At 42.1% G+C, this 13,532-nt stretch overlaps 2 protein-coding genes across 3 annotated transcripts; both read right to left on the bottom strand.

Annotated features, from left to right (window-relative positions):
• Positions 1-1,959: 1,959 nt before the first annotated feature.
• On the bottom strand, positions 1,960-9,586 carry tnni1a (troponin I type 1a (skeletal, slow)). Of its 2 annotated transcripts, none has more exons than XM_040152034.1 (8): positions 9,555-9,586; positions 4,851-4,882; positions 4,694-4,700; positions 4,498-4,539; positions 4,126-4,257; positions 3,579-3,668; positions 3,244-3,420; positions 1,960-2,612 (listed from the first exon to the last, which is right to left on the bottom strand). In XM_040152034.1, exons 2-8 carry the CDS (start codon positions 4,862-4,864, stop codon positions 2,508-2,510), a joined length of 567 nt encoding a protein of 188 aa, XP_040007968.1. In that variant the 5' UTR covers positions 4,865-4,882; positions 9,555-9,586; the 3' UTR covers positions 1,960-2,507. The 2 variants fall into 2 exon arrangements, with proteins under 2 accessions (XP_040007968.1, XP_040007967.1); XM_040152033.1 differs by lacking the exon at positions 9,555-9,586 and adding an exon at positions 7,001-7,047.
• Positions 9,539-13,527, bottom strand: phlda3 (pleckstrin homology-like domain, family A, member 3). The gene is made up of 2 exons (XM_040152035.1): positions 12,504-13,527; positions 9,539-11,371 (listed from the first exon to the last, which is right to left on the bottom strand). The coding sequence occupies exon 1, from the start codon at positions 12,925-12,927 to the stop codon at positions 12,505-12,507; it is 423 nt and encodes a 140-aa protein (XP_040007969.1). The 5' UTR covers positions 12,928-13,527; the 3' UTR covers positions 9,539-11,371; position 12,504.
• Positions 13,528-13,532: the final 5 nt, after the last annotated feature.

Genomic DNA, 13,532 nt, shown 5'->3' with positions numbered 1-13,532 from the left:
GCGGAAACACGGTGGTCTGACAATAAGGTCGTTATGAATACTACAAGTTTTGCTGATTTTTTTTATTTTTTTTTGGTTCCATTCTCTATGTACCTTGGAAGTAGGTGAAGTTGGTTCAGAATTCCCCACTCTTCATCTAAAACAATAAGCTCAAAATACCAAACTGCCAGGATCGTAACAAGCACGAGAACAACAAAACAGAGTTAAATATTTGCAGCTAATACACACAAAACAATACGTTTCCAACTGGGTTTTATGTTTTGTTGCACTTGGCAGTGAGTCCCTTTACAGTGTTAGTCAGACTGTTTGCTTTGCTGGGTGGTGAGGCCACACCTTTTTCCTGGAGCCCAGTGTGTAGGACTCTGACCCAGGCTAAGGCTCAGTCCAGCACGCTCACACACACACACACACACACACACACACACACACACACACACACACACACACACACACACACACACACACACACACACACACACACACACACACACACACACACACACACACAGACGCTCTCCACTTCACCTGGCTTTTATACCACACCTGTACCTGCTGAATTCTGTGCATTCTGTGATGAGATCACAATAAAAAGGACGAGGTGCTATCATCATTACTGATATAGTGAAATGCTTGATTCTCATCCAGATTCCTCCTTCTTTTGTGCATGTGCAAACATGAGCCTGCTCCACTCATATTTGGAGAAGACTGGCTTATAGCATGTACCATTAAGATGCTATCTTATGGAAGCAATTTGCTTGTCACTCCCTGGCCAAAGAAACAATGCATGCATCGGTGCAGTTTCATTCGAAGCACTGAAGCGTGAACTTTCTGTCTCTGTGTGCGTTTGTACCAGTGTGTTGACATGCAGTGTTGAAATGTGTTACTGCACCTAAACCTAAAATCAGCCTTACATTTTCGGGGAAGACCTGGCCACATAAATAAATGGAAGCGAAACAGACTTTCCCTCCACCCATGAGGGAAAAATGGCTCTTCAGGTTCTTTGCATCCACTGGGATAAGGTGGTAATGATCTCAGTACCATTATGGAAGCCCTTTTCGGAGTGTGCTTTATGAGTATGCAAAACAGACTGCGGCAAGAGAGGACTGTTTTACAGTTGCAGACAGCTGGCAGACATAAGCATATCAGCAGAGATGTGCAACTTGACGTGTAAACTCTGTGAGCAGGTAGATTTCTTAGAGTCTGAGTTTCGTTTTGTTAATTTTTCTACATTCCTCTAATAAAAAACAACAATCCACAGACATAAGCTGTATGCACAGTGGTGCTTTGAACAAGAAGAATGCCAGCATTTTACTAGCAGGGACCATATTTCATTTGGGGGTTGATGAACTCCAAGGCAATTCATGTAATAGCTGTTGAGACATTTTAGACTCAGCTGAGGGACTGCCCAGCTGAGACATGCTCCCAGCATGGGCAAAAACTCTAGAGGCAGTGCAGCCTTTAATTCTGTAAGGTGTTTTAGTGGCTGTGACAGAGCAAAGTCTCTGTTGAGCCCAGGTGGGAGTGGTAAGAATCCTGTTTGATTTAGTGCTTAGTCCTCTTACCAAAGGTATCCCAGATAGTGAGATTATTCTGGCAAATACCTGGGCCACAAATTTGTGTTTCATCTGGCCCGATATACACCTGGGTCCTCGGCCTGTGTCTGGCCTATATACAGCACGAATGTCAGATGCTACTGCTGGGCCCAGTGGCGGTTAACAGCCTGAAAGATTATCTGTGTGTGCGCCGGAATTTTTCTATATCGACTTAGTGTGTAAAGTGGAAGAATGATATTTATGCTGTATCTCTAACGTATGAAGCTTGCACTACTACAAAGGGAAGACAGCTGTAACGAGAAGACTGTCACCTTAGTGTATTGAAGACTCACAGATTTCTTTTTTAATTTAACTAAAGCCATTGTTCATTGAGCACACATTTGCACAGAAGAAAGCACAAAGAAAATTAGATTAAGTGTGTGTGTTTTATTGCTGTGTCAGTTTTCATGTAAATACATTCGGTGAAGTGTACATTATTTTGTTACTGTTCATAAAACCACAACCCATGCTTACAGTTTATCCCCAAGCAAGAGTATTAAATATTCAATTTCATTTGGCCAGATCATTGGCTATAATATCATTAGGCCTGCGGATGAAGCAACGATACTATCCACATTTGTCTATTAGAGATACAAGATGCACATTTCTGCGAAAACACAAGAAGCGTATATAACTGGGGTTCTGGTGCAATATCAGTAATGTTAATGATATTAATAATTATACATGGCACATATGTAGATATAGTCATTTTAACACCTCGTCAATGAACAGCAAACAGAAGAGGACAAAAACCTTTTGGGAGGTTGGGGACATCTTCTCACCTCCAGTGCAGGAGCATACCCAAAGGTGAGAGCATGAGACAAACAATGCAGAAGCTGATAAAAACTGTAACAATATCAAGTCAGATGCAGGAGGAGTGCTGGTGTTCATGTGGCACCATCCCACCTTCTGTGTTCATTGGGCAGGACCTTTAGCAGCATCGAACATCTTCTTCCTTCCTTCCATCCCTGACATGGCCTCCACATTCTTCCTCCAGTCACTGTCTTCTACTGGCCTCTTCTGCAGATAGATAAAGTACAGAGATAGATGACGTACTAGGTGGTCATAAAAGAATGAGAACAGTCTTTGTTGTTTTTTTTTTAAAAAGAGACTTAACTAGAACAGGATCAGAAGTTTTTGTTGTGACTAAGCTTTTGAGACCCATGTTGTCAACTGGGAACCCCCTATGAATGACTGTACTTGTATAACTGGTTCACAGTTCCTACTACACCCAGAGACGCAAGCATCTATTCAAGCACACACACAGATACACAGCGCCACCACCACCACTTAATCAGCACATGTACCCACACACACACACACACACACACACACACACACACACACACACACACACACACACACACACACACACACACACACACACACACACACACACACACACACAGACCAGATAGCAAAACCAGTCACAAAAGCTACACTTCTGTGTTTTGTCTACTGCACTTCCTCTCTCACAAACACACACACAGTCCCTGCCCTACAGTGTGTTGATGTCATATGTGTAGCTGGAACTTCATAGCTACCTTGCATGCTTGCCCTAAGGAAGGTACACAGCTTGCTTGGGTGGGTTTGATTGTGTTATGTATCTGTGTGTGTTTTTCTTTTCTTTTTTTTAAACTTCTGCACACACCTTCTCGGTGTCCTCTTTCTTGACAGACTTGAGGTTGGCTCGGAGGTCCATGGAGACTTTGTGCTTGGAGCCCAGCAGCGAACGGAGGATGGCGTCAGCAGACACACGAACACGTCGAAGATTAGGCCTCTTGAATTTCCCCCTGAGGTCTAACACCTTGATGTTCAGATCTTTAATCTGGGCCAGGGACAAAGAACTGTAAGAGTTTCTCACTGTGACAGTTCTTCTGCATCATAAAAGCAGGCTTTTTAAGATGTCACATTTATAAAGATGTTTACATGCTGAGTTCTATCTATAACACAGGGAAATGGGCTGGGAAAATAGAATATACCCACCTCACGTGTGTTGAGCATGACTTTGGCTTCAATGTCATATCGCTCCTCATCTACCACATCTATTTTAGCATGGAGCTCCCTGCAGAGATCCTATACATATACATGCACAAAAAACATACACATCAAAGTTAAAAATAATGAATGTATGTTATAAGACTGATACTTTTGGAACGGCTGATTTAGCTGATTTCCAGAGCAACTTCAAATTCATGCATTTGGAAAAGTTTCAGTTTTTAGAATATAATCATTAGAGGCAATATATATAAATGAGCTATAATGCCATGGATTCCCTTCATTTGAGAGACTTGACTGAATTTAAAAAAAAAATTAAAATTTGGAGGTTTATTGATTTTAATTAAGTGGGCAAAGGAGAGACACGGGCACAGTTCTTGAGAAGATCCATGTTTGTTATCGATCAGCTTGGATAAAAATGGCCTGCAGTTGCGTGGGAGATGCAACTTCTACAGCAGCTTTTACTGGTTTTGAATTTCTGGGAAGTGGGCGGAGAGAGGACTGGGAGAATTCTGAGAACTTGTGGACAAGTTACCTGTAGCTGTGCAAGGCTCAGTCCGCTGGTGTTTAGAGGAGGAGCTCTCTCTACTAGATACTTCTGTTTCTCCTCCTCTTTTACAAGGATCTCCTGCTCCAATTCCTCCTTGGCCTTTGCCACCATCAGACTCTGCACAGACATGAATAAACATAATATGATAATGTATTACAGGATGCTCTTATCTGCTAAAGCGGTTTTTTAGATACAAAATGAAATCTTCAGGTCTCGCAGTACATACTCTGGATATTCAGGCTTATCTGAATATCACAAGACATGTAACTGTACAGCTACAGACAACATGACCTCTGCTGCTCTCCTCTGGTTAAACATGTGAATTACAGAAAAATGTAAAATCATGAGCTCTCCCACCTTGAGCATAAGCTTCCTTGAAGCTGAGATCTTTGGCTTCCTCTGGATAGAGAACATGATTCAGGACATTGCCAACACAATTAAAATGTTAGTACGTCACTTGCAGCTTCAACAACATAACATCTGAATTGCCGCTGTGGAATATTTTTGGCAATAAGAGAACGTTTTGTAACAGTCAATGGTAAATTGGACTTACCTCTTGCCTGTTAAAGAAGGATGGACAAGATTTAAAGGAGGAAAGACAAAAGTTTAGAGATAATACCTAAACCTGCAAAATATGTGTTTTGTATGTGTGTCTATGTGTGTGAATGAGTAAATAGTCTATAATAAGAACACAAAGGCTGATCACTCACACATGCTCAGGCATCCTGCTGATGAGATCTCACTGGAGGGGAGACAGATGAGATTAGACACAAACACTCACACACACATTGAACAGTTGTCAGTGTTTGTTCATCGGCTTTTGGAGGGCCAGATCATCTTTCCGCAATTTTCTATGAGCCCTCTCTCAGAATGTGGAGTCAGTTACAATATATGTAAGCTGTAAGCAGGCCAATCATAGAGAACTCTTCACATTGACTTCCACCCTCCCGCTGGTCAACACTCTCTTGACGCTTGATTGTCACACATTATAGAAGTGTGGCCTCTGCTTTTCATGGCTCGCAAAAGAAAAATCCCTGCATCTATATTCTGTGTAACACTGCGGGACTTTCCAAAAACACTGGAAATTTGTTGTGGAAACATCATAGCTTCACAGAGGGTACTTGAAGAGTTATTTTTGGGGTCTGTGGAAAGATTGCGGAGTAGCTCAACTAATTTGAAAAAATAGATATTAAAATTTGATTTTAAAAGTTATGTATCTACACCATATATACGCTCTGAGTCAGCCATAACACTGAACACCCTGTTTTATACATGAAAACTAGTTAGCAAGCAAGCAGAGATATTGAAACAGTTAGCTAAAAATATAGATAAACGGTTGAAATAGTTAGATGAAAATAATGAATATATGGTTAAAATATACAGCTAAAAGTAAATAGTTAAAAAAGTCAGGTTAAAGTTATTGATATACAATTGAAATAGTTGGATAAATATCGTCAGCTAAACGTAATGCAATGCAATGGATAAAATGTTGAAATACAAAGCTAAAATTAATGTGGGACAAAACGGGGGGAAAAAAAGACATCCTTAGCATCCTTAAATCCAGCTGTAAGTCTAGTATTAAGGCCATTGAGGTTTTGACAGGTGTATAGAATTTCGTTTGTGGTGCATCTAAAATTTACATTACAGCAACTCAACAGCAGCATGTCTTTCCAGGAGTCACTGTCTCAGTTTTTCAGAGGAATTCTCAGACCTTGCTGACTGTGGAGTGGAGCTTCACCCGGGGAATATTGTCTACCAAATGTAGAACATGAAAAGTGTGACACATTTAACAGGGCTTTAGGTGAGACTGCATTTTAAGTTACTTAATTCGTCTTGTCAACTCATCCCTATAGTATTGTTTTCATTTTTGTCATCACTGTATCTTCCCCTCCTCACCCTCAGTCTCATGCCCTCCTGGCCTTTATCAAATCGACAAACAATTAACAGCACTCACCCCCTCTCTGCCTAACATTATCTCATCTTTTCTCTCTTTATGTCCCTCTCTCATTTTACAAGTTGGTTTGAGTTGCGAATAACGTCACCTAAGACCTCCCAGCATGATGGGGTTACAAGCTGCTCCAGCGGATTAGGAAAATTCCAGACTGATAGCCATCCCTCATCCAACTCTCCCGTCTCTCATCCCCATCTTTCTCCTCAGGATTATCTGAGAGAGGAATTTAGAGTGGTCTGGCTCCCCAAATAGACCAGGGGACATCTGATAGACAGCTGTGGAGGGTGATTGTTCTCTGGGGTGCCCAGCCTGGATCAGGGGTTTACCACCAGTAGCTCATGGATGCTTATGAGCCTCTGTGGTGCAGCCAACTTGGCAATGCAAAAAAACAGCCCAAACTTTTCTGGAAAGTTCATGTCAGCCTTGGATTTGAACAGAGCTGCTCTGGCTACAGATTTCAACCACCTAGTTTGTATTACTTCAGTTAATCCGAGTGTTCTGGTTAATGCAGTTATGGTTTAGGAAGCGTTACAGCCCCAAGGTCTAAATCATGCTACTAACAAAATTACATTAAAATACTTCAAAGTTTTGTACACCTCTATTAATGTCCCTGTTTACTGGACTGATATTATATACTGTACCATGATCCCCCTCAAAGAAAAGCAGTCTGCACTTCTGCTAGATCTGTTTGAAGGCAACTACATTTCCATTATATAAACAATTAAATCCAGAATTATTTGAAGATTTTGTTAGAGTCTACAAGGCATATTGTCAGCAAATAAATGGTTGGACCAGACAAATGTATATCTATTTAAACTCCTATTCATTCAGTTTGTGTACCATATATGCACAAAAGGAAGAACACCACACCTGAAAAGCTTTATAGACCATATCATGAAGGGACCTTACCAGTGTCAGAAGCAGGAGATAGATGCGACAGCAGAGGCAGGATGGACAGATCAAACATGAGGCCAACAATTTGCTGTCTCTCTATTTAACTGCACCACCCATTGTCTCGTTCTCTCTTTCTCTCTTGTTAGTGGAGGCTATTATTAGTCGAGCCCATCTCTCTTACTGTCTAATCTTGCTCTGTCCATTTGTCTCCCGCAGATTTATTATAAACCAGGGCCCAGCAGTTACAGCCTGAAGCTTTGGCCTCGCACAACGCAGGAGGATGAATGCAAATTAGATGATGAACTACAGGCAAGAGTCTGTAATGTTCCTACTGCTCAAAGATTGTCTAAGAAGGGAACTGAAACTAAATTAAAATGTGAGAAGAAAGCAGATACTTAGGAGGTGCTGGAAGACAAAGAAGTCACAATGACTGCAGTCCTCTATGTTGTTATACATTATTTTTAGCCACAGTAGTGGCATGTCTTTAGGGATGGCAACTTTGGTCTATCGGTCCATCATTTTTGTCCAGCCTGAAATATCTCAACAACTATTTGATGCATTGCAATGACATTTTGTACAGACATGCATGGTCCCCAGAAGATGAATCCTAGTGACTTTGGTGATCCCCTGACTTTTCCTTCAGCACCTGCTGCAGTTTTTTTTTTTTTTTGTTATCCACTGAAATATTTCAACATTTAATAAATGGATTGCCAGTAAATTTTGTAGAAACATAAGTGGTTCTCAAATTATTAATCCAAAGGATTATGATGATCACTTGACTCGTACTCTAGTGCCATCTTCAGGTCAAAATTTCACTTTGTCCAGTACTTTTGTTTACAGTCAAACATCTGCAAGACTAATGACATTTCCATCAGCCTCAGAAGTACTTTGTGTTAATTGCTAATTAGCAAATGTTAACTGTGCTAACGTGCTAACATGCTAAACTAAGATAGTTAACACGGCGAACAGTGTACCTGCTAAAAGTCCAGCATGTTAACATTATCATTTGACGATGTTAGCAGGCGGACATTAGCATTAGGTTCAAAGTATTGCTGTGCCTAAGTACAGGCTTACAGCTCTGCCAGTGTCAGTGTAGACTCTTGTTTACCCATACCTAAATCTCAACGGCCAGATCAAAATGCAAGTGATGCTTGTAAGGACACCCTTGGGAAAATTTGGCCTTGTATTAAGCCTCCCAGACAAACACTCTTGACAGACAAAATGAAACTTCAGGACACCGCCTGCGACCCAAATGAAAATGAAAGGGTAGCCTCACCAACAAAATTCAAAACACAGGATTGGCAGCTGCTATACTTCCAAATGACTGACAAATATGCAATACTAAATTAAAGCTGTTAATGCTTACTGATAAGGTGTTTTTCCACCTCTGATTTGCAAACATAGTGATACACAGACCTACATTTTCAATTGTAATGAGTTGAGACACATACAAAATGCTCATGTTTCATCTAAGAGTCAAATTCCCAAAGTAAATATTTAAATTTAGCTGCAATTTACATGGTCAAAAAGGCTTTTTAGACCTTAACATCTGCAAATGAATAGACCTGAGTAGGGACAGTTTGCGGGGCACATTTTAGCCTGGGAGGACATTCGACCTGGAAGGCTCAGTCCAAGAGAGCAATGTTCTTCAGTGAGGTACAGCATTGTACCATGATGGAAAAAACTATACGGACATGTCATGTTACGTGTCATGATGACGGTTTGAGGAATTTTCTTCTTTTCAAAGGGATTGTCACTAAGGGAATTTTGTAATTTGTTCTCTGATGCACCATCACGACAGTGTCACATTTATATGATGTGGTGCATTTTCTACAACAAAAAGTATTGGGAGCATATATCATGATGTGCATTTAATAAATATTTTTTAAAAGTTCAAGGTGTATGCTCAGTGTTTAGTTTTCCTAGCTATTAAACTGGGCTGTTTTATTATGCTAACAGGTGATGGGATTTTTACTGTACTATTGTGGTAATGACCAAATTGCCATGATGCCATTTATAAGATGTTATCATGATACTTTTCATTTCATGCATATTTTAACAAGACAGTTCTGCTTTTGTTGTTCTTTTGTTTATATTTCCTGTATTTTTTTTTTCCACTTCTGCTGGGTTTTTCAAGCTGTCTAATTTTTGTCTGCTGAGATTTTTTGGCTTTACCTTTTTCTAGACTGTAGATCAAATTCAATGCTTATAAATACAGTGAATATTGTGAGAATGTGGCACATCTGAGTTAACAGATCAAGATCCAACAAATTCCAAGAACTTTCAAGAAGAAAAACTATGAGAGATTTCCCATCGATATGGTATTTCAACTTTATAACTAGTTAGGAGGGGGTAAAGTATATGTTAGTGGGATGAAAAACACACACACACACACACACACACACACACACACACACACACACACACACACACATAAAAACACACACACACACACACACACACACATATATACTCATGATAAAAATTACGTACACAAGACAACCGAGATGTTGGCTTAGTTAGTTTTAATCATAAAGCAAAAAGAATCCTGCACTACATTAAGACTTACCAAAGACCTAGATGTGCAAACCACCAAGGAAGTCTCGCCCACACACAGAGCCATGCAGGAACTTCTCTCCACTTAACAGGAGAGAGACAGACCTCTAGTGGTTTAACACTCACACAGCAGACAGCAGCTCAGCAGCATTTTGAAGATTATTTTTGAGTCCTGGTCAAAGAAGTATGCACATGCATTTCCTGTTTCTACAAGCACTGACCAGCTTATCAGGGGACTGCCCTTTTCGCGACAACATCGGTGTCAAAATAAGGCAAACATTGTCAGTCCTGTTCTGACAAATATGCAATCAACTCTAGATTGGCCCGTGTTCAAGCATTTGGTTTATGAAATTGCAGGTCAGTGTGTGTGTTTATCTGCTGAGAAAACCAGATCCCCTGGACATGATGTTTAGAAAGGGCATTCCACTGAGTAGTGTGAGCACACAAACTCTGTAGGACTGGAGTTTTAGGACGCACTGCACATAACCACAAACGAGCACATACACACTCACATTTTTCCACAGTTCTCCTTCACATTCAGTATTCTGTGTATTTACACCTGCCTACACACACACAATGTTCAGTAAAATGATCCATCACTGGGTGTCTCTTTCCCTGCAGCGCTCCTGGCCCCCTTGCTGACTCATGCGGTGTGGCTAGCTTTGGGGTTTTCCATAGCAACGAGAGAAGTCCCTTCACAATCAGCCCTTTATCCGTGACCTGCACTGAGCTCCACAATCACACACAGCTCATACACAGACTGCCATATTCCTGACACACACACACACAAACAGAGCTTGAATGAACATTATATGCTAGTCCTTACTAACGAGTGTCTGCTGATGCTGAGACCTTGCTGAATTTCATGCTGGGTGTGGGTGTGTGGGTGGATCTTGGTGTGCACATGCCTCAGGCTCACTCAGCTTCTCATTAGTCGTCCACACCGCTCAGAACAAAAGGTGTCCTGGCCACAGTGCGTGCGTCCATGTGTCTGGGGTGTGTGTATTTTCCAGAGGCTATAACAGTGTGGTTACACCACAACTGGAAACACATGAGCTTAGCAATTAATGGTCTGAACCTAAAATAAATTGCAGCTGACTGTTTTGCTCTGAGAGACATTATATGCTCCAGTGTATAGAACTGAAGCATTGCACGAGAATAGGAACTTAGGTAAAATATGTCAGCACTTTGGGATTACTGAAAAAATTTATTTTGTCTTTTTAAGTGCATAATGCTATACATGGTTTCAGCAAATATATAGAATACAATGTGCAATGAATATGAGCAAAATACTTGTTCTTCATGTTCAGCTTTGGAAAAACATCCAGATCTGTTCAGTCTACAAAAGTTTTCAAAGCCAGTCGAATGGCGATGTGTTTCTATCCAATGTAAGACTGAAGAAACAAAGTGACTCCTGTTTCAGCAATGTTAGAAATTGCTGGGAAAATATACCCAAAATAGGAGACATTTTTGAAACATCAAGGCACAGGTGTAAACATTGTCCTGGCTCCACAGTTTCTGTCCAAGCAACGCCATCTTTTCCTTATGCAGCAATCTCCACATTGACCTCAAGAAATGGGGTCATGACAGAAAAAAAGATATCCATGGTTACAGTATTTCAGATTCCTGTGCTTTCTATGACAGTGTAAATAAGCTCATAGGAATACAAGAAGAGTGTCTGCAACACTTGTTCTCAGTCCATTAATCCATAGTCACTGATGGCCATTCTGTATATCCCATCATGCCGTGCACCACAGAATCAATCCGATGGATCTGGTGTCTTCTACCCCTCTCCACTCTGATTGGTTTACTCCCAGGAAAATAGAAAGTCTTGGGAAAGAAAAGCAGATTTTTAATATTCAGTTGTCATTTTTTACATTGGGCACTGATGATGCTGATGGTGTTCTACAAAGTGCATTTGTAGTGAGTTATATTACACTGTTACCACAGCTACTAAGTTAATTTGGGCACTACTGCCGCTCTCTTAAGGAAGCATCGCTGGGGATTCCTGGACTGTGAGCTCATAGTTCAGACTTACACACTCAGTTCATGCACATCTGAGATTTCAGTAACCAGTTTCAGCCAATAACACTCTTGTCATATGATGGCATGATTTCATCCTAAATATTGAAGAGCTGAAAAGATATATGGGGCACTTAGCTCAGTTGAAACCACATGGTCAATTGTCCTCATGTCAGTTAAATACATAAGAGTGTGTGTGGGGTGGCTATGTGTGTATTTGTGTGTGTGTGTGTGTTTAAAAATACTTGGCTGCCTAGTGAGGGAGAGGCAGGCAGATGTTATTTTGGAGGCTCGTATTGCATCGTAATTATGTCTTCAAGTGAGGGTGGGTTTGTGTCCCAAGGAGACTGCGGTGCGGTAAAGCCATGACCATTGTAAGGAAACAGTGACATGACTTTGACTCCACGGTGGAACATCTAAACACTGAAGTGCTACTCGTAAATAACCTTTGGCATGATTGTAACCTGAGGCTTATTCGCTTCTCAGCCATGTGACACCTCATCCCCAAGAGTCTGGATGTTTTCATTCCATCCAATCACTGCACCATCTTGTTTCAGCCATTAGCAGCCCCACTCAACCACAGAGGGGGAGATATCCACTGCTGCACTATTTGGAGTCTTTTGAGTCTTTGATAGCAAATGGTTGAGAACCTCTGGCTGGAAGGGAAAAAATATGCCTTTACCCTTGAGGGGTTTAAGTGATGCTTTGACATGTGTTTCACTGTCGCTCTCAGAGACACAAAGTAGGTTCCGACAGTGTACCTGAGATGTCCCACGCTGAGCTACGGGAGGGTGTGGTGTTACACTGTCCCCTAAACCCCAAAAATAACATTTAAGCCTTAATACGGTAAATGAATGGAAGAGCCCTCTCAAATCTATAGGCTACATTTTAGGACAAAAAGCGTCTATTCCACCTTTCACCTTCCCCGTGGAAGACCTACCTCAGAGCTCCTCATCCTCCCCAGTGCTGCCCAGGTGCGCTGACGACAGGTGTCGGTTCCTCCCGGTCTGCACGGCCTGCAGGTTCTTATAGCGCACCAGTGCCAAAGCGATCTCCGCGTTCCACGCCGTGCCGTCCTGGGGACACCGAAAGTCAATTTCCTTCCCCGTAGCCATGACCACGGTGAAGTACACCAGCCCCCGCTTGTACTCGACGCAGTCCACCGTGACCATGCGCTCAAAGCGGAGCTCCTTGGCCTTGGAGGTCCACGCCAATCTTGGAGCATCACCGTCGCCGCCTTTGCAGCTGTGCAGGCGCAGCCCTTCCTCGGTGAGCACGCAGCGTTTCTTCTTCCACAGCTGGAGGAGCCCGCTGCTGCGCTTCTCCAGCAGCCCGTCTCTCATCACTTTGGCCGGGAGAGACATGGCCGCGCTGAGCCACAGTCCTCAGACCGAGCCAAAACCTTGAGAGTCTTAAGCAGGGGTGCGTCTCAAGACCAATCGCTTAAATGCACATCTCGTGTGTTATCAGTGTGATGTGTCCCTCAGAAAAAAAAACACGAAAACGGAACAAAACACATCGGTCTGAGCTACGGCATTGGTAATGACAGCCTACATAAGAACTCATATAGTCTGTGTGACTAAATCCAACCCGTGCGCGATGACAGTGCTCCGTGGAGCTCGGTAGGCTGGTCTGCCTGGATATGTTTGAACATGCCCGGCTCTTCTGTGGACCTTCTCCCCTTTCAACCATAGCACACCGCCTCCTCCCGGTGACGGCATGAGGAAATCCGGGCGGGCTGTTGACGAGATTCCCTGCCTGTGTGTGTGCTTGTGCGTGTGTGTGTGCGTGTGTGTGAGTCAGTCGGTGAATGGTGTTTTTGTTTTCACAGAAATACAGGTAGGTGGGTTCAACCCAGCTCCCCCTTAGGTCCGAGTGTACCTGCTCAGGAAAAAAGCTGCTACACACACTTGTCACTATTAAAGAAACTCAAAGAAACAAGTTAGTTAAAGCCATTTTAGCTCCAAAG

This window comes from Xiphias gladius, chromosome 18, assembly GCF_016859285.1.
Source record: "Xiphias gladius isolate SHS-SW01 ecotype Sanya breed wild chromosome 18, ASM1685928v1, whole genome shotgun sequence".
Taxonomy (NCBI): Eukaryota; Metazoa; Chordata; class Actinopteri; order Istiophoriformes; family Xiphiidae; genus Xiphias; species Xiphias gladius.
This window is presented reverse-complemented; position numbering and strand designations above follow the sequence as displayed.